Source organism: Ruditapes philippinarum, unplaced genomic scaffold (assembly GCF_026571515.1).
Source record: "Ruditapes philippinarum isolate M1 unplaced genomic scaffold, ASM2657151v2 ctg1364_1_1_1_1, whole genome shotgun sequence".
NCBI lineage: Eukaryota > Metazoa > Mollusca > Bivalvia > Venerida > Veneridae > Ruditapes > Ruditapes philippinarum.
In genome coordinates, this window is record NW_026852649.1 from 266,642 (window position 1) to 293,558 (window position 26,917).

The 26,917-nt window shown below is 32.5% G+C and overlaps 1 protein-coding gene across 1 annotated transcript; it reads left to right on the forward strand.

Moving 5' to 3' along the window:
- Window positions 1-1,239: 1,239 nt before the first annotated feature.
- On the forward strand, window positions 1,240-22,977 carry LOC132720093 (dolichyl-diphosphooligosaccharide--protein glycosyltransferase subunit STT3B-like). The gene is made up of 17 exons (XM_060704084.1): window positions 1,240-1,454; window positions 4,201-4,309; window positions 5,717-5,826; window positions 6,298-6,386; window positions 6,850-6,938; window positions 8,013-8,078; window positions 10,951-11,050; window positions 11,733-11,831; window positions 12,440-12,586; window positions 13,255-13,458; window positions 13,968-14,173; window positions 16,486-16,676; window positions 17,215-17,386; window positions 17,713-17,886; window positions 18,168-18,281; window positions 19,424-19,627; window positions 20,912-22,977. Exons 1-17 carry the CDS (start codon window positions 1,285-1,287, stop codon window positions 20,987-20,989), a joined length of 2,322 nt encoding a protein of 773 aa, XP_060560067.1. The 5' UTR covers window positions 1,240-1,284; the 3' UTR covers window positions 20,990-22,977.
- The last annotated feature ends 3,940 nt before the right edge of the window (window positions 22,978-26,917 follow it).

Here is a 26,917-nt window from a genome sequence, read left to right on the forward strand (position 1 = left end):
TGCGTACCAACAAAACAGACATCTAGCGTTAATTTGTTTATAAAGATAGTGTAGTAAATGCCGAGTTAAACAAAACAGACATCTAGCGTTTGTTTCTTTTAGTTTAAAATTTACTGAATACAGGAGATTTGCTGCTAAAACATCAGTTTGAAGGTCGTAAAATAACAATGTTTTGCTGCAAAAAAAAATGATTATAAATATAAAAAAGTTGTATGGTATATCACTATATATGTAACGTACACGTACATTTACATTTAATGTACTGATATTTATTTTATGTTATTGTATGCCTGAGAAGGCCCATGATTGGTAATAAAACACTATTCTATTCTATTCTATTCGTACTTGTTAATTTTAAAAAAATTTAAAATTAATAAAAAAGAGTTTGAAATCATCACCAATATGTTGTCAATATAGCTTCTAGATAGTCACGAAATGCCAGGATAACGCTCAATTCCTCTTTCAAAAATTTTCTCGGGGGAGCATGCCCCAGAACCCCCATAGTTAAGGAGTACATATACATCAACATAGCTCAGTTACGCCCCTAACTCATGATAAAATTTGTTCTTTAATAATGAGATTTTAAATCTTTCTCTCAGAAACTACCAAGCCAAGAGCTTAGATATTTTGCATGTAGCATACCTCTACGAAATTTATGCCCTTGGATCACAATTTATCTAGTAGACATCTTCAGATGTTTTTAAAAATTATGCATTTTGGGTCAAAAATAATAACATAATGTGATCAATTTATCGACTTTTGCATAGAAGTATTGTGACATTTTCTAGCAATGTATCTAAGGCGAGCGATACAGTGCCATCATAACCCTCTTGTTTACTCCATATGACCTGTCTTATGATAACAGATGACATACATTCAAACTATTCCAAGAAACTGTCAAATTAAATTTTCTTCAGTAAGTTTTATAGAAAACTTCATTAAAAATTCACTCAACTTCATTAAAAATTCACTCACTCAGAACACCTGTTTGCTGAGGAAGTTCAGGTGAGCTAAAAATGAATTTAGATAGAAATTCTCTAGAGATCTGAAAAAAAGGAAAATATACCGTATTCTTAACTTAATTTGAAATATTGATCGTGTTAAAGATAAACCTCTAACTTGAGGAATAATTTAGAGAGGTGCTTGAAAAGTGCTTTTCTATTTGCCCAAGGCAAGCGGTTTGTATCGTATACGTTCTCTTGTTTAAAACAGAGGACTGCCGATTCAGATGCCTGTGGCGTAGTCTGATTGGTGCATTGATCGAAACGTGTGCGAGCCGCAAAGATGGCTGACACCGGTATCAAAACAGATATAAGTTCTTCATTGTTTAATCCTGGAGGATGGAAAAGTCTGATATCATTTGTTACGTTATCGTTAGCATGGCTTGTAGGATTTAGTTCCCGATTATTTGCAGTCATTCGATTTGAAAGCATTATCCACGAATTTGATCCATGGTAAGACATTTTGTAATGCATGAATTGGTGGGTGGGGAGTGGAACAATTATAATCTGTTAATTCATTTTTTTGCAGGAATCATACCATCACAATTACTTGACAGCGTCCTGCCTACACTTAATAAGCATTGTTATACCTAGCCGTATATAGTATTACTGCATTCATTATTGATTGCTTGTATACAAGTTGAAAATTACAACTGTCAAGTGGCAGCATATGGACCTCTTCACATATTCATAGATTTCCATCTTAAAACTTGGATAAAGAAAGTTTTACAATACTGGGATCCTACATATTACTGGACATAATATGATGTTTTTTCGCTGTAACTTTTATTTAAAGAAATAAAAAAGAATGAAATTTTACCCAAATAATTGTTATTTAAATATACGTAAACATTCCTTTATCAAACATAAAATTAAACATTTGACCGAAGAAATGTGTCTTTAAAGAAGGGCATTAAAAGAGGAAAACAATCGTGTAGACAACTCAATTTACCGGACATTGTGTTTCAAAATTTTTTGAAGTCTTAAATTGAAATTAAGCAAGGAAACTACGACGTTAAGATACATGAAATACCAAGTATGGCACTAAAATAGACACGGCAGCCGTGCTAGTTACGAAGAGGCCAATATAGGGGTGTGATTGAAATTAACACTATTAACTCAATTAACGTATTGATTCTTCATGATCCTTAAACGTATGATACATTTTGATATTCAAATGGAATTCTGTTATTTGTCATACAGTTTCCTTTTGGTCAGGTGTAGCACGTTGCAAAAGCCATAAAATCTATTTTTTGTACATTTCTCCCATGGGCGTAACCCGTTTCCTTATATGTTTTTTAATTTGCATTTCTTGTTTATTGTTTGAACTAAATTTAACATTACTTTTTATCATTTAAATATGTAACGATGAGATAACGATGAGAAGAATTAAAAGTAAAACCTATCTAAAATAACCCATTTATTAATTAGGCCTAAATAATCGGGCATGCCCTAACAGATTATTCCCCCTCATGACCAGGTCATGGAATAACTAGTAAACATAAGGGCATGTTAGTGTATAAAGAACTGAATCAACAATATTTGCCTGAGAGTGGTTTTGTTGTTATATACTTTGAAATGAAAGTGTGTGTACAATTCAGACAGGATGATTTTTGAATCGAAGCAAAAAATAAAGCCTTATTTGACAGGAATAGATTTTGTCCGGTAAAGTGATTGTCCGATAAACATGTAGGATCCCAGTAACATACTTTTCAATAAGTATTGGGTATTTTTGCATTGGCCTTTTGCTTTTAACAGTTAAAATTGAATGTGATAATTTAATGGAATGCATCAATCTTATTTAATTTGTGGTGCAAGTTAAGATGTCATGCGCTTACAGTGTAAGAAATTAGGATTTGAATCCACTAGGCTTGTCGGACTACCAGATTGGGATATTCACTAGCCCACAAGACATTTCTGATGATTTCACTAGCATGATTCATTTGTTCAAAACAGTTGCTTATATTGCCTCTGAAAATACAGTAGCCTGGTCAGGCTTTTTACTGTGAAAAGTTGGTAGCCATCCGGTTGCCCACAGGTATACTGTCTTTACAGGTGAAAAGTTCTGAACTGTAATACATTTCCCAGCTAAATGACTTTTTTTTCAATTTTCAAAATCACCTTCCCAACTATATTGAATTTCATCTTCAAATTTCTTATGAGTCCAGAGAACACTTCCAGTGTTTTTTTTTTACCAAAATATTCGGCGAAATTCGGCCCCATTTCCCCCCTCAAAATAGTATGTTTTTTTTCCCCTCAAAGCTAAAATTTCCACCTATACGGCAGCCCACATCTGCCTGCAATGAATATCTTTTTTTTTTTTGCAACTAACTGCCAAAAAATGTTTTATTTTATGACTGTAAGACTTACTGTTAAGCAAGGTTGTTTACAAATCGTTCTCAGGTAGGTCCCGGTGTCCCAACAAGTTAAACATGCGACTCATAGTCATCAATATTTTAGATCTGTATATTAAGAAAAAGCTACATATTTTAAACTTGACGTGTTGCAAGAGTTGCTCCCCCTTTCTACTGAAAAGAAAACAATATAAAATAAATAAAATAATAAAATTCCCCCTCCTATTGCATTTTTCCCCCTTCAAAGAGCACCGACCCCCAAAAGTGAAAAAACACTGACTTCTCTCAGAGACTCTGTAGCTATATAATCACACACCCCTTGTTGAAGACCAAATGTCACAGGGTGAGAAAAATGTGGAAGCTGAGCTGGACTTGTACCCAGGACCTTCGGAATACCATCTGGCAGCACTACGGAATAAGCTGCCAGCTACTAACACATCATCTCTGATATTGAGTTGAATCTAATTCTTTTGTCATTAAATAAAAGGTTAGAGTAGGAATCTGTCAATTGTTTTGCATCAAACATATAGTTAAGTTAAAACAGGCTGATACAACAGAAATGAGAATGTGAATATATATGCAATGATGATAATATTTGGATCCTGTTTGTTTTACCAGATTTGTTGCAAAATTATTGATGGTAGTGATATATTTTGAAAAAGAACTACAAGCTGGTCTGTACACTTATGTAATGCTGTGTATATTGTGTTTAAGGAATTTGAACCAATAAAAAAATGACAAGAAATAGCCATTTGAAGTCATGCAGGATGATTTGTTAGGTAGGAGCATGATAATTCTCACCTGATACAAAGACATTTAATGTAAATGCTGGTTTATTTTCACAGGTTTAACTACAGAGCTACACATTACATGGTAAATCATGGGTTCTACAACTTTCTCAACTGGTTTGATGAAAGAGCATGGTATCCACTTGGCAGAATTGTTGGTGGAACGGTAAGTCTCAGCCAAATCTTTATATATTAAACTTCCCTTTTTGTCTTTTAAATCTGTTTCTAGGCAGAAAGTATTATTCATGGTTATTTCAAAGGACTATGTTAGTATTTGTGGACATGTTTGTTAAATACTGCTTGATAAAATTATTTGATTTAATAGTTAACAGAAAACTATGTTATTTTGTATATAAAATTGAACTTTATTAATTTCATATCTAGCTAATTTGTTTAAAGTATTTAAATTAAACCCTTTGGCCTTGAATTGACAGGTTATGACCTGGATGTTTCAATGTCATGTGAAAGTTAAAAGTTAAATTAAAGTGTTAGTTGTAACCTAAGGCAAAATTTGTAACATGTGATATTATTTCCTGATTGTTACAGGAAGTTACAATAAGTTTGATATAATGACAATATAGAACAATTTTTGATTTGGATTTTTTTTTTCAAATCTTGTCCTTTGTTGAAATGTATAAAGCTATCATGAATTTATGATTATATATTTATGCCTTATATAAAAAAGTTTGCTTATTCTTAAGTTATAGAATACTTTTTCCAGTTCTGTTTATATAGATGAATATATGACATAATATGAGCTGTGTCATGACAAAACCAACATAGTGTGTTTGCGACCAGCATGTATCCAGACCAGCCTGCGCATCCGCGCAGTCTGATCAGGATCCATGCTGTTTGCTTACCAACCCTATTACAAGTAGAGAAACTGATAGCGAACAGCATGGATCCTGATCAGACTGCACAGATGCGCAGGCTGGTCTGTATCCATGCTGGTCGCAAACCCATTATGTTGGTTATGTTGTGATGCGGCTCATATGTTAGTGTATAACAACTACATTAAGTTTGAAACCTGCTAATGAAACCGCTTTAAGTGGTTTTAAGAAAGAATGGTCTTAATATTTGGGTAGTCAGTTCATTTTGATAAGAATGTTAATGAAAACATTGCAAAATATTACAAATAATTAATTGTACTATGATCCATATCTTTGAAAAATAAATAAATCCAACTTTGTAGTCCAAATAAAAAGGACGAGAGAGGAACTTTAATGATTCATATCTTTATATTAATAATGATTAATGTCGATCATAATAATAATCAAACATCATAAATGTAAATTGGCTTTATAATAATAAAGATTATTCTTGTAATCATGTCTTTATAATAAAGATTATTCTTAAAATTTGGCACCAGTATATAGACCATAGAGCCAGGTCATCCTTCACATCAGTACAGTCTATTTACTGTTGGTAGTTCAATATTTGTATTTTAAAATTAAGTACCAAATATTTCCATTATTTAACTTTGACTGTTATAAATTCAAAGAATTGCAAATCCATTACAAAAATTCATCAGGATAAGAGTAGATTGACAATAAAGCCAATATTAACATTACAGGTGTATCCCGGGTTGATGGTAACTTCTGGTTCCATTCATTGGTTACTACATCTGTTGAATATACCAGTACATATCAGAGATATATGTGTCTTCCTTGCTCCTGTATTCAGGTAAGTTGATAACAATATAACAAACAATATACAATATCAGAAATTCTGATTGTTCATGTATGCTGTATGTAAGATGCATAATTGATGGCAGATGCACATCTGCATGAGGCTGTCCATGTGTGACATCAGACTAGACATACACTGTAGTGGAGTCAGTGCATTTTCTTTAAACTCTAGTATGTCTTATGGCCACAACTGAATATACCCATGCTGACTGCAACTTGATGTACCTGTGCAATCAATGCAGACCAGGATATGCCAACACATTTGTGCCATCTGATCATGGTCTGCATTTTCTGTTCAGTCATTACATATATTTTGAATAAAAAATTCTATAAATGTTGTATAATAATATCTATCATGTGTTGCGGTCTGAATAGGAATAACCATCCTGAATTAGAATTACCTGATTGTGTGATTAAATGTATGATTTGTTCAAGTGAAGTTAAATGTCTCATATTTCACTTACAGTGGAATGACGGCAGTATCTGTGTACTTGTTTACTAAGGAGATATGGTCGGCTGGGGCTGGGCTCTTTGCAGCATGTTTTATTGCTATTGGTATGTAAATAGTCTTTTATATATGTAAGCTTTTGATCTTCGTTTATATTGCCATATTTATTGATAATACTTTAGCCAAATTATACATTCTGTAGCCAACTTAATATAATTTTTAATAAATGGCTAATGGCAGAACAAGCCCTTATTCAAGAAGAACTGAATCTTTATTTAGACACTGGAACATAAGTCGAGAAAATGAAATCATATTGTCATGAATAAATTACAGAAGTTTTGCAGTTGTGTTTAAAGATTCAGATAAATGATTGACTAAATATATCCTATATAAAGTGTATGTACTAAAATATATGACTTCCAAGCACTCCAATAGACTATGGATATCATATTACAATGTTATGTTACTTGATAAATCACTGCAATAATGTATAATTATTTATGATATATTGGTAAATTAATCAACTATATTAGCTATTGTTGTAATATGTATTGATGTATATAATTTCAGTACCAGGCTATATATCTAGGTCAGTGGCTGGCAGCTATGATAATGAAGGCATTGCTATATTTGCTCTCATGTTTACATACTATCTCTGGGTATGTATTTATTAGTATATATTTACATTGTTAAAAAAGGTCTACTGTCAATTATGGTACTCAAATAATTATCATTAATAAAATAATTCAATCAAGAATCATTTTGTATAGTTGAAGCTTTTGTAACTGCATATTTAGCTCGACTATTTGATAAGAATAAGTAGAGCTATTGCAGTCACCCGAGCGTCGGCGTCGGCGTAACCACTTATGTTAAATTTTTTGTAATAGTTCAAATATTTTCAAAGTCCATTGACATATGGCTTTGAAACTTTGCACACTTGTTCACCATCATGACCCCAACCTGTAGACAGGAGGAGGTAACTCTATCAAGCATTTTGACAGAATTATGCCCCTTTTTCGACTTAGAATTTACGTTAAAGTTTTTGTAATAGTTCAAAAATTTTCAAAGTCCATTGACATATGGCTTTGAAACTTTGCACACTTGTTCACCATCATGACCCCAACCTGTAGACAAGAGGAGGTAACTCTATCAAGCATTTTGACAGAATTATGCCCCTTTTTCGACTTAGAATTTACGTTAAAGTTTTTGTAATAGTTCAATTATTTTCAAAGTCCATTGACATATGGCTTTGAAACTTTGCACACTTGTTCACCATCATGACCCCAACCTGTAAACAGGAGGAGGTAACTGTATCAAGCATTTTTTTTACTATCAAGCACTAAGAATAGTCGAGCGTTGCTGTCCTACCGACAGCTCTTGTTATGACCTTGAATTGCGCTTCACCAACCGAAATCTAGTCATGAGATTGCCAGGTTCCTTTTATATTTATAAGATGTAATTTGAAAAAAAAAAACTCAGAAATAAATAACTTAATTAAAAATGTGGTGAATCGGTAGTATATATAACTTACAAACATCCAGGAAAGACAATTTATGGTAGATCCTAGTCATTTTCATTTATGATCAGCCTTTTTTCTGATAGTGTGTCATTTTATTTTCAGTTTTCATAGCAATATAAATGTTATATATTGTTCTGAGTATATTTTGATAAAAGTAAACAGTATTCATGTTGTATCGTAATTTCTATAATGAAGTCATTGTTATAAATTTCAGATAAAATCAGTGAAGACAGGATCACTTTACTGGGCAGTGTTTACAGCTTTGTCCTACTTTTATATGGTAATGTATCAGTTCTTTAAGAGACCGACTTGTTCGTATTTTAACTGCAACATTACATTTTGTGCAGTTAGAACTTTATTTCAAAGCCACACTCTGATATGCAAGTTTTTATAACAATTGAAAGTATGACATCTGAGAGTATTTCCCATTTAGAAATATTATTGGTTTTATACACCAAAACAGGAAATTAATGTTACATGATGAGACAAGATTAGTTTTATTTCGGGTATTGCATTTGAACAAAATTCATTTTGCTTTCTACTTCCATACTTGTAATACAATCAAATAAACAAAGGTCATGTGTCAACTTTTGTAAACAAATTGTCTTATTTGTATCAGTTGTAACCACTATTATTTGTGTCGGTCTTTTTTCTTAATTTACATGTACTCATTTGAGGATACCAAATTGTGGTAAACCTATTTAAACAGAAATATAATAAGATTGTTTCATCATATTCAATCAGTTGATATTTAAAACAAATCTGCATGTACAATGACATATTTGTTCCAAAAAGCAGAACATAAAATAGATTTGTAGATTGGTTATGGTATGGAGTACTGAGACACATTATTTGTTGAAGAAGACTTTTCTTTTCATAAGAAGAGTAGTAATTATACCCCCAAAAACGAAGTTTGGGGGGGTATATAGGAGTCACCCGGTGGTCGGTTGGTCGGTCGGGCGGTCGGTCGGTCGGTTCAGACGTCCGTTGCATTTTCCTTGTCCGGACCATAACTTGAAGACTAATGGTTGGAATTCAATATAACTACATACAATGGTCAAGCACATTGAGAGGAAGTGCAGTGCACAAGAACCATAACTCTATCTTGACTAATTACAGAGTTATTGCCCTTTGTTACTTTTCCTTGTCCGGGGCATAACTTGAAAACTACTGGTTGGAATTCAAAACAACTTCATACAATTGTCAAACACAATAAGGGGAAGTGCAGTGCACAGGAAGTGCAGTGCACAAGAACCATAACTGTATCTAAAGTAATTACAGAGTTATTGCCCTTTGTTACTTTTCCATTGCTTTCTTTTGTCCGGACCATAACTTTAAGACTAATGGTTGGAATTCAATATAACTACATACAATGGTCAAGCACATTGAGAGGAAGTGCAGTGCACAAGAACCATAACTCTATCTTGACTAATTACAGAGTTATTGCCCTTTGTTACTTTTCCTTGTCCGGGGCATAACTTGAAAACTACTGGTTGGAATTCAAAACAACTTCATACAATTGTCAAACACAATAAGGGGAAGTGCAGTGCACAAGAACCATAACTCTATCTAAAGTAATTACAGAGTTATTGCCCTTTGTTACTTTTCCATTGCTTTCTTTTGTCCGGACCATAACTTTAAGACTAATGGTTGGAATTCAATATAACTACATACAATGGTCAAGCACATTGAGAGGAAGTGCAGTGCACAAGAACCATAACTCTATCTTGACTAATTACAGAGTTATTGCCCTTTGTTTCTTTTCCTTGTCCGGGGCATAACTTGAACACTACTGGTTGGAATTCAAAACAACTTCATACAATTGTCAAACACAATAAGGAGAAGTGCAGTGCACAAGAACCATAACTCTATCTAAAGTAATTACAGAGTTATTGCCCTTTGTTACTTTTCCATTGCTTTCTTTTGTCCTGACCATAACTTGAAGACTAATGGTTGGAATTCAATATAACTACATACAATGGTCAAGCACATTGAGAGAAAGTGCAGTGCACAAGAACTCTGTCTTGACTAATTACAGAGTTATTGCCCTTTGTTACTTTTCCTTGTCCGGGGCATAACTTGAAAATTACTGGTTGGAATTCAAAACAACTTCATACAATTGTCAAACACAGTAAAGGGAAGTGCAGTGCATAAGAACCATAACTCTATCTAAAGTAATTACAGAGTTATTGCCCTTTGTTACTTTTCCATTGCTTTATTTTGTCCGGAGTATAACTTGAAGACTAATTGTTGGAATTCATTATAACTTCATACAATGGTCAAGCACATTGAGAGGAAGTGCAGTGCACAAGAACCATAACTCCATCTTGACTAATTACAGAGTTACTGCCCTTTGTTACGTTTCCATTGCTTTTTTTTGTCCGGAGCATAACTTGAAGACTAATGGTTGGAATTCAATATAACTTCATACAATGGTCAAGGACATTGAGAGGAAGTGCAGTGCACAAGAACCATAACTCCATCTTGACAAATTACAGAGTTATTGCCCTTTGTTACTTTTCCTTGTCCAGAGCATAACTTGAAAACTACTGTTTGGAATTCAATACAACTTCATACAGTTGTCAAGGACATTAAAAGGAAGTGCAGTGCATAAGAGCCATAACTCCATTTTGACAAAATACAGAGTTACTGCCCTTTGATACTTTTCCTTGTCTGGAGCATAACTTAAAACGTACTGGTTGAAATTCAAAACAACTTACATACAATGGTCAAGCACAAAAAGAGAGAGGAAGTGCAGTGCACAAGAACTATAACTACATCTTCAGTATTTATAGAGTTATTGCCCTTTGTTCCTTTTTTTTGTATTTCTGGACTTATTACAGAGTAATTCAATAAAACTTCTTCAATGGTCAACCACATTGAAAGGAAATGCAATATACAAGAACCACAACTATCTTTAATTGCCCACAACCATAACTCTATATTTCAATTTTTTTACAAGGTATTCTGTTACTAGTAACATCCTCATTTCCGAAGCAGTCTTGTGGGGGTATTAATCACATTTAGTGATAGTTCTAGTTTGAATTATTATGGCTTTGCTGTTTTGTAGTATTCCTTACAATGTGAAGGTTGGTTGATACTGGTGTAAGTTTATATGAAATAATTAAGTATATAATATTTCTGTATTGTAGGTGTCAGCGTGGGGAGGATATGTGTTCATTATTAACTTGATACCATTACACGTATTTGTACTCATTCTCATGGGAAGGTATTCACAACGTATTTATGTAGGTAAGTCGTGTTTTAACTATAGTGGTCGTATTTTTTTTCCTCACAATATATGCTGTATTTATGAAGAAAGTTTATAGTTTTACTAGACACATGTTATTTATCTAACAACTTGAGGATGACATAGTTTTATTTATGAAGAAAGTTTCTTTAATTTTTACTTGACACATGTTATTTATCTAACAACTTAAGGATGACATAGTTGTTACAAGATTGAATACTGAATCTCTTGTTTTGTTTATAATAATAATAAAGGCTTTATTTAACGAGGCTACATATTTGCCAAAATGATCTATCATATGTACTAATGTTTAATTTGTATATGTCGGTTTCTGTCACGTCTTGTACATAGAAGCTCAAAATATGACCTGAAATGATGTTGTTTGCTTAAGAATGCTTCTATTTGTTTTATATTTTGATTATACAGCCCCTTGACTTTTACACGACTGAATATGTCTAAGATACTTTTCATGCTTTAAATGCTTTGTTACTATATTGATTTGCCAACAGAATAGAGTCTGATAAGAATATTAGAGACAAAAACTGGCATATAAGGGGTTATACAAGTTTTATACTGATTTATAAAGTGTTTCTCCATCTGGAATTGATTTGTTTAACTATATGTATTCCTGTTATATGTGTATATTATTATTATTTTATAGTATTCATTTTATATATATTTCAGCATACAATTCATTTTTCATCATTGGATTGATCCTGTCCATGCAAATACCATTTGTAGGCTTTAATCCTATATCAACCAGTGAACATATGGCCTCAGCAGGTGTGTAAAATATTACATATATACATAATGTTTTCTATAACAGTATAAGCCATATAATGAAGTAAACTCCAGTGATAACGGTATTCAAGGGACTGCCAAATTTATATAATTGTATCCGGATTTCTTTATATCTGAGAGACAACCAGTTAGAAAACATGAGTCGACACCTTGGCAACAGCATCATTATAAGCAGTATATTGTTATAAATGATATATTTATAAGTGGAGTTTACTGTATTATATTCTCTTTAACAAACTACTTGCAAAATTGTCGCTACATCTTAAGGTTTTATTTCCACATCTTCTATTTTCTGTCCTCATTTCCAACAATACAGGATAGCCTAAGACTGTGTGCTGATTTTAAAGTTTAATGTATTTATGTTATTGTAATTAAGTATTTGCTGTCTTTATTATTACATACGAGTATCCAAACTTCCATCTTTTAAAAAGAAATGTGAATATAAATAAAAGTTTAAAACATGTTTACTTTGTAGTTATGAGGTAGATCAACTGTTTCTGGTTGTGTCACTTTGGTCAAACAAATCATTTTCTTTTACCTGTTTATCATTTGTTCACATATGTATAAATGTTGTGCATTATATATTTCAGGTGTATTTGCTTTATTGAATGCCTATGGTTTATTGAAGTATGTACAGTCTTTCCTGACCAAGTCAGAGTTTAAATTTTTCTTTATTGTATCTGTTGGTCTGGCAGCGGGCCTTATATTTCTGGCAGTTGTTGGATTAACTTGGGCAGGTTAGTGTTATGTCTTTTCTTTCCTTTCTATAAGTATTATATATATTTAAATTCTCTCATTTGATATTGCCTACAATTCACCAACTTAAAATACATGCATGTAAAGTAGCTCAATAGGGATAGCATTGTATTAGTTATCCAGTGGTCACTGGTTTGATCCTTGGGCAAGGAGTAACTTTTTTTGTGACAATTTATCTTGGACATTGAATCTTATGGTCATTTGTCAGTGACTTGTAGAGCTTATATTAATTACAAGTTGGTTATCCAGGCACTCAGTTAGGTGATTCAACTACTGAGATATGACCAAAAATATATTAAAATCAGCATAACCACCAGGAAAAAAAACATTCGAAACAAACATGCAAATAAAAAAAACACTTGAGATTTTTTTATTGTAATAACCAATGTAGTATTAGGAAGAACATTGTTGTGACACCAGTAGGTTACAATCTGTCATCACTAGATTGGCAGGCAGACACCTTACATGAACCTATTGGTCAACTCACCAGTATAAGATTCAATTAAAAATAGTTCATGCTTGGTTAATAATTTCTTAGTTTATACAGTAACATCAGGTTTACATACTTATTTGGAGTTACATGTCTGACACAATTACCATAGAGAGAGCAAACTAAGTTCTGGAATGATAAACTACTGTTGTATTTCAGGATACATTCATCCATGGAGTGGCAGATTTTACTCTCTCTGGGACACAGGTTATGCTAAAATACATATACCTATTATAGCATCTGTATCAGAACATCAGCCTACCACCTGGGTCTCATTCTTCTTTGATCTTCATATACTTGTGTGTGCGTTCCCAGCTGGTGTCTGGTATTGTATTAAACAAGTCAATGATGAAAGAGTGTTTGGTAAGTTATTTTCACTTGCATTTGTCAGGGCTCACTCTGCCATTTGCTAAAACGTTATTAACTCGGCTTTTTGATTTTTATGCCCTGATTTTTTATACTATTTCACATAAAATCAGAAAATCACACAAATTTGACAAAAATGATTGGCTTTTCTAGTCTTTATACTTTTTCACAAGTTTATTTTTCTGTCTTTATCAGTAGAATAAACTACTTGTTCATGTTTGAATAAATTCACCAAGAGCAAGCAGGAATTTTGCTAGAACAAATTCACCAAAACCTTATATGTTTTGAATCCATTTGTTAGCAATAAAACAAGTTTTTGTATATGTCAGAAATGTGGTTTCCTTTTGTTACTGGTCTTGTTCAGGTTGAAATAAGATCACATTCTTTATGAGTTTCACCCATATCTTTTTACTGCAGATTCACATAAACTTTATCATCTTTTAAGATGTAAAATAAACTCATATTTGTTTTACATATTAAGTTAATTGGTTATCATATGTTTTCAGTTGTCCTGTATGCGATATTTTCAAGCTACTTTGCTGGGGTAATGGTACGTCTTATGCTGACCTTGACCCCTATTGTATGTGTGTGTGCAGCTATAGCTTTCTCTAAGGCTTTTGAGATCTACCTCAAGGATGACACGCCTAAAACTACAAGTAAACCAATAGATGACCAACATGAGAATAAGGCAGATAACAAATATTATGACAAGGTTAGAGTCACATTTTCATTTAATACTTAAACAATGAAAAATATTGTTTTAGTATTTTTATGCTCCCCGAAAAAATTTCGGGGGAGCATATAGTCGCCGCCTTGTCCGTCCGTCCGTCCGGCCGTCCGTCCGTCTTTCCGTCCGTCCGTCCGTCCGTCCGTCCGTCCGTCCCCTTTTCTTGTCCGGGACATAACTTTGAAACAACAAGAGGTATCAACATGAAACTTTGTAGGTAGATAGATCTCATTAAGTAGGTGTGCAGTGCACAAGAACCGTAACTCTGCCTTGCCTAATTTTTGAATTATTCCCCTTTGTTTATTTTTACACTTTGAACTTTGTCCGGGACATAACTCTAAAAGTATAAGAGGTATCAACATGAAACTTTGTAGGTAGATAGATCTCATTGAGTAGAAGTGCAGTGCACAAGAACCGTAACTCTGCCTTGCCTAATTTTTGAATTATTCCCCTTTGTTTATTTTACACTTTGAACTTTGTCCGGGACATAACTCTAAAAGTATAAGAGGTATCAACATGAAACTTTGTAGGTAGATAGATCTCATTGAGTAGAAGTGCAGTGCACAAGAACCGTAACTCTGCCTTGCCTAATTTTTGAATTACCCCCCTTTGTTTATTTTACACTTTGAAATTTGTCCGGGACATAACTCTAAAAGTATAAGAGGTATTAACATGAACTTTGTAGGTAGATAGATCTCATTGAGTAGAAGTTGCAGTGCACAAGAACCGTAACTCTGCCCTTGCTAATTTTTTAATTATTCCCCCTTTGTTTATTTTTACACTTTGAACTTTGTCCGGGACATAACTCTAAAAGTATAAGAGGTATCAACATGAAACTTTGTAGGTAGAATAGATCTCATTGAGTAGGTGTGCAGTGCACAAGAACCGTAACTCTGCCTTGCCTAATTTTTGAATTATCCCCTTTGTTTATTTTTACACTTTGAAATTTGTCCGGGACATAACTCTAAAAGTATAAGAGGTATCAACATGAAACTTTGTAGGTAGATAGATCTCATTGAGTAGGTGTGCAGTGCACAAGAACCGTAACTCTGCCTTGTCTAATTTTTGAAATTATCCCCCTTGTTTATTTTACACTTTGGAACTTTGTCCAGGACATAACTCTAAAAGTATAAGAGGTATCAACATGAAACTTTGTAGGTAGATAGATCTCATTGAGTAGGTGTGCAGTGAACAAGAACCTTAACTCTGCCTTGCCTAATTTTGAATTATCCCCCTTTGTTTATTTTTACACTTTGAACTTTGTCCGGGACATATTTTCTTAATGTATAAGAGATATCAACATGAAACTTTGTTAGGTAGATAGATCTCATTGAGTAAGTTTGCAGTGCACAAGAACTGTAACACTGTCTTGCCTACCTTTTGGAGTTATTGCCCTTTGTTCATTTGAACACTTGAACTTTGTCTGGGACATTATCTAAATTATAAAGAGATATTAACATGAAACTTTGTAGATAGATAGGTCTCATTGGGTGGAAGTGCAGTGCTTAAGAATCATTACTCTGCCTTGCCTTATTTTGAAGTAATTGCCCTTTGTTTATTTTTACTTTTTGACTTTTGTCCTGGACATTACTTTAAAACTATTAAGAGTATCAACATGAAACTTTGTAGGTTAGCTAGATGTAATTGGATAGAACTGCAACGCTTCAAGAACCTAAACAAAGCCTGGTCTAATTTTGGAGTTATTGCCCTTTGTTCATTTTTTTTATACTTTCCTGTGTCCAGAACCTTCTCGGGGAGCATCACCCGGTTCAACCGGTTCTTGTCATTCTCTATCAGTAGTTGAAGTCAAAAAAGCCCCTTTTGATCTTTGTTAACTTTGTAAAAATTGGTTTCATAGGTCTCTTCAGCTAATTATTTGTAATATAATATATATGCATAGCAATGTAAGATAACACCTGAGCAATTAAAAAATATATATTTACAACATTATTTCAGTATTAATTTGTAAAGGATATTTTTACAAACTGTGGGACAAGTAGTCTTTTAATTTCCTCACACATCATTTTAGTTTTATATGTATTAAGTTTATCATAATTGAAACACATTTCTTCACAAATGATGATGATGATAGAAATTGAATATATTAGTTGTTAGAATATAAGTATAAAAGTGTAAACATCAAGTTTTTCACTGAATGACTGAAAAATTAATATTTTATTTTAGTATTGAACTTCAATGGTTTTGTCATTAAAAGGATTATTTTCTCATTAACAATTTAGTAATGTAGGAAATGACGGTGTATAAACATTCTGATATATCTGCGTATGTGATTGTAGGTGGGTAAAACAAAGAAAGACAAAAAGGAAGAGAAACCAAAGGAGAGTGATGCATTAGGTATCAACATAAAGAGTATTATAGTGATAGCCTTGTTAATGGTGCTAATGTTGTTTGCCGTCCACTGTACCTGGGTCACATCTAGTGCATACTCCAGTCCCAGTATTGTACTAGCATCATATAATCATGATGGGTGAGTGAATAGATAATTTGTCACTGTTTAGTTGTTTAATGTATATGTTTTACATGTTCTTGAAGTTTTTGAAAAAGAAGACCTTGTTGAAAGACCCAGGAAAGTGTATGTACATTAACAGATAGACTAGTGTGTGTAAAACATCATTAGAAAGAATATTATTTCTAGCCAGTTACATAGACAACATCATGTCATTTACTCATTAATAAGTTTTTCATTTGAAAAATGGAAGCCAGAATTCTTGAAATGATTAATTGATCTGCAGCATCACAGAAGAAGGTTTTAGGGCTTGAAATTTTAAACCAATATTAATTATGTAATGCAGGTTGATTAAAGGTTGCTGTTCTAATAGGAACAGTTCTGTAAAAGTGTAGGTCATTGGGACTTTATACATACAATAACAACCGTATGAACTTAAGTCAGATTTAAATGGCCTCAAAGAATCAGCCAGGGGAGAAAATTTATGCTATGTGAAAGTCATGTTTGAATTTGTTTTATTTTATCACCATTATTTACATGTTACCACGTATATTTACAGGAGTAGGACGATATTAGACGACTTTAGAGAGGCATATTACTGGTTACGTCAGAATACAGATGATAAAGCTCGGGTTATGTCCTGGTGGGATTACGGCTACCAAATAGCTGGCATGGGAAATAAAACAACTTTAGTAGATAATAATACGTGGAATAACAGTCATATAGCACTGGTTAGTCAACACATTCAATAGCTTTCTTTTATATCTAGATTTGTTTTAATATTTTGAATACTTGATTATTTCTGCTCTTAGGAGTTGTTTGAAAGTTGCAATATTACCTTGACATAACTTTATATTCAAGTCTTTATCACAGCTGCATTACTGGTTCTAGTACTGCAGTACATAATGCAGTGACTTTGCAAGTACTGGCACTGAGACTCTTTATTAAAGACTAATGATTTTGTGTATAAGGGTCGTTAAAATTGTTCAATGTATGTCTCTGATGTTGATGTGTATTATTTAAAAGTTGTTGAAGCTCTAATGTTCTGTAATTAAAGGTTGGTAAAGCTATGTCATCCAATGAGAGCGCAGCATATGAGATAATGCGAGAGTTAGATGTGAACTATGTACTGGTGATATTTGGTGGTGTGATAGGATACTCTGGTGATGATATCAACAAATTCTTGTGGATGGTTCGTATAGCAGAGGGAGAACATCCAAAAGATATCAGAGTAAGTTCCAATTATATTATTCCTGAATATCCTGAATCTTATACTGAAATAACGGAACATCTATGGTTCTACTGGGGTACTGCTTGTGCCTGAAGAGGCATCTGAAGTATTCATTCACCAGTAAAGCTAGAAAGTCGCCATATGTTCTTTACAGTGTTGGTGAAATGTAAAATCCAACTCCCCTAATAATCAAACATTTAGTCAGCATGATAGTGTGTCATTTATGATTTATTTATTAAAAGTTTTATGTTTAACAAAGTGATATGATTTTCTCTCTTCAGGAATCTGATTATTTTACACCACAAGGTGAATTTAGAGTGGACTCTTCTGGATCCAAAACATTATTAAATTGCCTTATGTACAAGCTGTCCTACTACAGATTTGGAGAATTACAGGTAACAATAGAAACTCTTCATATACCTTTATATTTGTGTGTGAAATACAAATGTAATTGTATTTAAAAGCAGTTTTAATTAACAGAACAGCTGTCATCACTAGAAAATAATGTATTGTTGATATGTTTTTGTTCATTAATTATCAATACATACACATGTATTTGAAAAAATTCATAATTTTTACAAGGTAATTACCGTGGTTTATGTATGGAAATAATGAAAATTAATCTCTTACATATACAGAACCAGATGTCTATGCCTAAAACTATGTTGTAGTTATGTAATGGACATATTTCATAGCAGTTATAACAAACAAAAAAAATGGTCAGAAAAAAAATGCAATGAGCATTTATAAACAAGACACATCATAATTGTATGAACAGAGGGTGAATTTTACTGAAATAATTTGAACCGCTATGAAAGTGAGTTATAGATAAGTAATTATAAGTTTTTACTGATATATCAGTGTACAGATCTGATATTGATATATCATCAATATGTTTGCAATGAATCAATGACAGCTCTAATTAACAGGTACAAGCATAAGTTAACAGTAAGAATTTGAACAGTTACTGAAAAGATAAGGAACAAATTTGGTGCAACCGGATTGCCTTAACAACTGCAATTACTGTTTTCTTACTTTCTATTTATTATTTGTTACATTGAAAAATGACTTAACAACATACTTTGGATGAAGATATATTTTAAATTAAAAATAAAATACCTAAGCATACTTAAAAAAAACCCCAAAGCATACTTAAGAAAAAATACCAAAGCATATTTAGTTTCTCATATATTAATATTGGTTTGTCATATATTAGCATATTAGAGTAAGTGAAGTATTTGGAGATGATATTACTCCTTTACCTATTAAATTAGTGACACTAGTTTGGAACATGTTTTTATTTTTAGCTGATAACTTTAGGAATTCAGCTTTCAGGCTTGAATTTTTTTTGGATGATGATCAATTTTAACAAATCTTAAATTGATGAAGAGTATTACTCGAAACTAGAAGCGAATAAAATCTTGAAAATTGACCTAGTGTTGTATGTGTGTTCCTCACCTTTTTTAAATAAATATATTTTATAAATCTTAAATCAATGTATATTATTCGATTATGAATGATACATGTATAATTTCAGCTTGACTTCAGGAGTCCAGCAGGATATGATCGAACTCGTGGTGTAGAAATAGGCAATAAAAACTTTGATTTAACTCATTTAGAAGAAGCATATACATCGGAGCATTGGCTAGTCCGTATTTATAAAGTGAAAGATTTAGTTAACAGAGAGCTTAAAGACAAACCTGTCAAACCAGTTAAAAAATCAAGAAAATCTAAGAAAAAGGTAAGAGTTCTTTGTACTCTAGTCAAACACAGAATTTGTATTCCTTCTTAAAGGATTGTGACTTCGGTTTATATGAGATTTGCTCATGGTAAAATGTTGGTTTGTGTATCCACAGAGCTCCAGATAATTTTTTTGGCCAAGGGGTTTTTACCCCTCAAAATCTAGATTGAGGGGTAAAATGCAAATTCTGAAAAACTTTCGGGGTAAAATCTGTCAAAAAAAGCATTTTGCATTTTTTTATTAACAAATTAAACTTATTGTTTTTGTTTGTTTATTTTATTTTTTTAGAAAAACTTTTACAAATAAATACTGATTCAATGTGAAATTCAACAATACAAAACATGATCAGTAAAGTCAGACTTCCAGATTATACTGGAACTCAAGTATAGGTTACACAGATACACATCAGGGCTTCCATTTTCAAAATTTGGGAGTCAAAGACTTCAAAATCTGTGATATTGGAAGTCACATTATATAGGTAAAGAAGCTAGGAAAAGTATAAGATTTTGGAAGTCTTTATTTCTGTTGGCATGTACCTTATCATGTATTCCAGTTTGAAGAATAATAGTTGAAATAAAAATAAAAGAAAAATAAACAAGATTTTTTTATGTTTCCTTAAAAAAAGTATTGGTCTGAGAGAAAATTGTCCGTAACTCTAGACTGGGTACGAACATATTGAGTACGAAACTGCAGGTGATTAACATGTTATTTTGGTCCAACAACAAAAGTGAAAGAAATTTAAATATATTTTGGTTTATATTGAGGCATAGCCATGCCAATAGATGCTTAAACAAACTTAATACTATGTTATTTCCTACGATGATTATCTGACACAAATTTTATGAATAATTTCACAGGTTGATTTACGGGAGTTTCTTCCCTTCTGTAGAGTGACTGTACTTCCTGCTACTTTCGTTTTTAACATGCGTTGTTGACAACAGAATTTGTAGTTTTCAATGCAATAAAATGGAAAGATATTGTATTTTTATACTCAAAACATCCTCTTTCTAAATATCAAATGTTTACACTAATATTCTTTCACGCTTAAATTTTGACATACAAGCGTATTTTCATTTTGTTGTGCGTAACTTTGATGCACAAATTTTGAAAGTGATGCGTATTTTAGATTTTCTATGCGTAATTTACGCTGATACGCACGCTATCTGGAGCTCTGTATCCATGGTGAAAAGTTATATGTAATAATATGATTGATGTTATAGTATTATAAATAATGTTTATTGTTATTTCATGGGAATTCAAAATCCTTTCTTGTTTGTTTTTCAGTCTGGCAAGAAGAAGACCGGGTCAATAAAGAATAAACCAAAAATTGTGAAAGGAAAGAAACCAAAATCAAAAAAGTAGATCTCTATATTTGAGTTAGATATAACAGACCTTATTAGTGTGCACATATTATTTATAAATTGCCATTTGTTATATTTAACTGTGGGAAATGATAGGCAATTTTTATCTAGTTTTTTTTTTGTCTTCTTGAACTAATCATGATCTAACCAAAAAAAGTTAAATTTCCCAACTTTTATTGTTTCATATTGTTTTAAAACATTACATTTCTTCATCCATAGAAAATCACACTGATACAATCCATGTCTTTAGATAGGAGTAGAGTATTTATGCCACATACAGTGCAAAAAAAGAGTTTCAACTTTCAGCAAGTAAACTATCACATTAGCATTTATACATTACCCTTGAACATTGCTGAAACAGAAACTATAAAGCCTTACTTATAGATAGAGGCAGCTTGCAGTATCTGTACAGTATGACCAGACCGTTTTCACCATCTAACTGGACCGTATACTGTTGATGAACAGGCTTTGTCACCAATATACATTGTCACCAATATCATATCCAAAACATTGATTTTGGGCTATTTTAAAAGTAATAGTTGGACAAGAAGTGTTTGAAGTTAAGGGCTTAAGAGACATGTTTCATTACTTCATATCAGGTTTAGTTGTAAGTTATTTGCTGATTAAGGTCACAAGTTATATTTTGTTATGAGTTTAGAACCAGCAATCTGTGCAACTGATCACATGTAAACTACTTTCAAAATATTCTGTTTATCCAAAATAATCAAAGTTCAAACTAAATATCATGTCTTAAAATATGAAATGATTACATGTACAGCTTTAGTTTGCAATGATTAGAATTCTCTGTTTTATATGTAACTGTTGTTATTTAATTATTCATGGCAAGGTAATGTTTTTATGTTGTTTCTGTGTTTCTATTTGGTTGCAGTAAAAGGGGGGAATGTTTTCATATAATTATGGTAATTATATTTATATATACATGTTCTATAGGTACATACTAAGTTAAAGAATTAAATAATATATTTTACAAAATGTATTTTGATAGCTTTAAGCACAAAGAATGTGTAAACACTTCTATTTTCTATGAGGAATCTATGGTGATAGAGGGAACTTTAATTACATCTAATTTACAGATTCAGTGTCACATGTTTCAGTGTCTGCTGAAATACCATAATGTAATGTTGTAGAAATATACAGACTGTAGAAATTGTGTTAATGTTATATGTCTATTAAGGACATTTCTATAATTCCGTTAGATGTGAAGGACATGTAGACTTTTATCTGTTTTAGTATTTGATGTTACACTCCTGTAAAAACAACATTAAGCTGCCTATAGCTACATATGTGAATATCTCTTTAGTGAATGAATAGTAAAATTAATAACAAGTTGGCAAATAATAATAAGTTAATGAATAATAAGTTAGCAAATAATAAGTTGGGAAATGATAAGTTTGTTCATGAATAGTAAGTTGGGATATGATAAGTTTGTTCATGAATAGTAAGTTGGGAAATGATAAGTTTGTTCATGAATAGTAAGTTGGGAAATGATAAGTTTTTTCATGAATAGTAAGTTGGGAAATGATAAGTTTGTTCACGAATAGTAAGTTGGGAAATGATAAGTTTGTGAATGAATAGTAAGTTGGGAAATGATAAGTTTGTTCATGAATAGTAAGTTGGGATATGATAAGTTTGGGAATAATAAGTTCATGAATAATAAGTTGGTAAATAATAAATTTGTGAATGAAAAGTTAGGGAATAGGTTAGTGCATGAAAAGATCATAATTACAATATAAAATAAATAATTTTAAGTAAGTGAAGATGTAGTGATGTAATATTGAATTATCAATGTGTGAATTAGTACTGCACAATTAAGTATGTTAATAATTAGTATGGTATTTGAGGGAACCTGTTAATAGTGCTGTAGACATATGGTATGGAACACAAAGTACATGGTTACACTGCTATATTCACTTGTTATTATATTTTATATTATTAGTTATAAACATTTTTGACAGGAAATATGGCACTGTTTTGAAATAGAACCTGAGCCACTGAGCCAAAAGGGACGTTACAAGCATGCAGTATTATAAAACTTAATGATGATATAAGAAACATAATAAACACTGTGAGCATGCTTGCTTTATTAAATGTTGTATAGTTGACATGGGTCTATTTATAGGAAGGATATCAAGAATTCCATTAGAATTGTTGTATTAGAACAGAACAGGGGCATTGTCAGAACCAACTGTCTTAGTGTAGAGTACAAGTTATAACATTAAATTATCATTTTATAATTGATTGCTCAGTAGCTGTTTACGTTTTAAAGTCCTGTACAATGTATGGTTTGTTAAGTTATTGGAAATTTATTAATTTGGCGACATATATTATAAAGGTATATTATGTTATGTTTAAAAAAAAAAGAAAATAATATATTTTTTCTGATAAAATTAATGATGGTAATAATTATTACTCGGCTCATCTATGATCACATTTATTAGAAGCCAAAGGCTTTATTTTTTTGTTTTATTTTTGTAAACAGATACCGATAGGTCCTGATAGGTATTTGCCGTCTCTCGTGTCAGTCACTGTAGTCTAGCATATAGCATTGTCCCATTAGCACACCTTTAATTCTCAAAACAATGGCATTATTTTTACCGCCTCCTTGGTCGAGGGGTTAGAGTCAATGACTTCTAATCCAGTTACCTCTGGCGTGGGTTTGATCCCCAGGGGATGCTGTGGTAGTTTAGCACGGAAGAAGGTAGTCTAGTACTGGTGTAACTCTCCAGGAACGATGGTTAGGAAACTACCCGTCTATATGACTGAAGTACTGTTGGGAAAAGGCGTAACATTAAACAAACAAACATTATTTCTAAATCACCTGGAATAATAAGGTTTGATTCTTGTTTCCAAAATAAAAGCATTTATATTGATTTTCAGGCTATTTAGGATTGACCTTGTCATCACATTTGAATTGACATATTTCTAGTAATATCAATTTGTCATCATTTATGAAACTAAAAAACATTTATTTTAGATTGTTTGTACAAAGTGCTAGTAATATTTTTATCTAGTCTTATATCCTTTAATATGTGGAATTACTCATTTATATCGATGAATAGATTTGTTTTAAATAATATCACTTCATCCATTCTTCTTCCTTACTGTTAGACTAATTATTTTCCTTAAATAAAACAAGATAAGAATTGCATTTAACATGTCACATATCTTAAGTTTTAATTTGTTTCCGACATTTAAAATATAGCAAGCATTTTCTAGTTTTATATCTGCAGAATGATACTGATTTATGTAAGGACTTGTATGTAAGGCAGATTAGTAGTGATACGAAAGAAATCCAATGTAAGGATGTGCTTTATATATACACTTGTTCTAAGTTGGACAAGAAGTATTTGAAGTTAGGGCTGAAGAGAGACATGTCTAATTACACTGTATATATACATAAAAACACATACACCATATGTTCAACAAGATATTACATATTGAAAGGTCATTTTTAACTGCTCCATCAATTGATGTTTAATTTTTTTTCTTATAATCACACTGTTATCTGGCTTTGTTTGATTTTGTATTTGTTGGAAAATAAAGTAAATGAGCCGCATCACAACAAAACCAACGTAATGTGTTTGCGACCAGCATGGATCCAGACCAGCCTGAGCATCCGCGCAGGTTGATCAGGATCCATGCTGTTCGCTATCAGTTTCTCTACTTGTAATAGGGTTTCTAAGCGAACAGCACGGATCCTGATCAGACTGCGCGGATGTGCAGGCTGGTCTGGATCCATGCTGGTCGCAAACCCACTTTGTTGGTTTTGTCGTGATGTAGCTCAAATTATTCCTTTAATTCTATGTTATGTAACTCTTCTGTTCTAATTGATTTATCTGGTACATGAGATAGATACTGTATGTTTATTCCAGATTTTAATTTTATTGTTTGCCATTGTAAAGAGGTGAAGGCCTCTATTTGCCATTACAATGTATTATTGTATAACCTTAAGTTTGTAATTAAGTCCTTGTATACATATAAATACGCTATTTCAATTTGTATTTTCTGTATTTTTTAATTTTTTTTAATTGAAGAATAATGACATTTTGCCTAGAAGCGTTTACAAGTAAACCTCCTCGCCTACAACATACTTATACATGACCAACATAAATATAGGAACATAAGTATAATGTCAGTGCGAAATTTTGATGACATGAGCCGTGTCACAACAAAACTAGTCTGATCAGGATCCATGCTGTTCGCTTACAAACCCCATAACAAGTAGAGAAAGTGATAGCGAACAGCATGGATCCTAATCAGACTATGCGGATGCGCAAGCTGGTCTGGATCCATGCTGGTTGCAAACCCATTATGTTGGTTTTGTCATGACGCGGCTCACATCTTAATCATTTACATTAATCATCATCAGCGATCTTTAACAAAACTTGACTCAGAAAATATTACAAACATTATTATTGTTTTGTTGGGATTTTTTTTCGTTTGGGGAAAATATTCTGAGTATTGTTTTAGTAAATCATGGTGGGATCCGGGAGTGATTGAGAGAATGTAAGCTAATTCCACATTCCGTGTATGTATGATATGTACTGTCATCTGTTAATTCTTTTTTGAGACAAATTCTAGAATTATTACTGTATGTAAAATAATAAATGTTGAGATTTGTACATCATTGTCTTACTTTTTTTGTGTTACATGTTTGATTGTTAAATGTATATATTACAAGTATTTCTTGCTCTGTGTGTGTCCATGTGGTTGAACTGCTAAAAAAATATGCTTTCCCATGTCCCCATCCATCTTTGCTTAGTTCTTGTTCATATTGGATAACTTCAAAAACCAAACTTTACCACAGAATGGTCTAGGTGACATAAAAACCTTTTAATAGGTTCTCTAGAACTCATGGGAACGTCATTAGCAAACTTGGTTTTAAAAATCATCTGATATTTGTTCATGTTTGCACATAAAAACTGCCCGTGTACCATATATAAAAAATCCTTGAAACAGAGCTTTGCATAAATCCTTACTGATATACAATAGTTATCCACTGATGACACTCACATGCTTCTTATTTTCTCAAATCTTGAAAGGACTATTTAAATCTAAAGATAGAATACTTACAACATTAAGTGATGAGGAAATTTATTTTTGCTTTTTTACCGAGCTAACCTATTGAGGATTAACTCGGCTGTGGTCAAATTCTGTTCACCAAAGTCTATGCTTGATGTTCGTTTGAAAATTGATGTATATGGACCTTGTATGTTAACTTAGGTTAACTAATGATGTACTTTACAAATTGTTATGCCCCCCTTCAAAGAAATGGGGGTATATTGCTTTGCATTTGCAGTCGGTCCGCAGACCAAATGGTTTCCGAGTGATAGCTAAAGAATGCTTAGGCCTAGGAACTTCAAACTTGGTATGATGATTGTTCATGACCAGCAGATGACCCCTATTGAATTTGGGGTCAAAGGTCAAGGTCACATTGTCTGTGTAGGTAAAAATGGTTTCCGAGTGATAACTAATGAATGCTTAGGCCTAGGAACTTCAAACTCAAGTTTGATGATTGTTCATGACCAGTAGATGACCCCTATTGAATTTGGGGTCAAAGGTCAAGGTCACATTGACCTTGTAGGTAAAAACGGTTTCCGATTCATAACTTAACACCGCTTATGCCTAGGAACTTCAAACTTGGTATGGTAATTGTTCATGACCAGCAGATGACCCCTATTGATTTTGGGGTTAATGGGTCAAAGGTCACATTGACCTTGTAGGTAAAATCGGTTTCCTATCAATAACTTGAGAACGCATAGGCCTAGGAACTTCAAACTTGGTTTGTTGATTGTTCATGACCAGCAGTTGACCCCAGGCCCTGTTGCATTTGGGGTCAAAGGTCAATTGCATTGACTTTGTATTTCAAAATGGTTTTCTATCAATAACTCTATCAACAACTCATGGA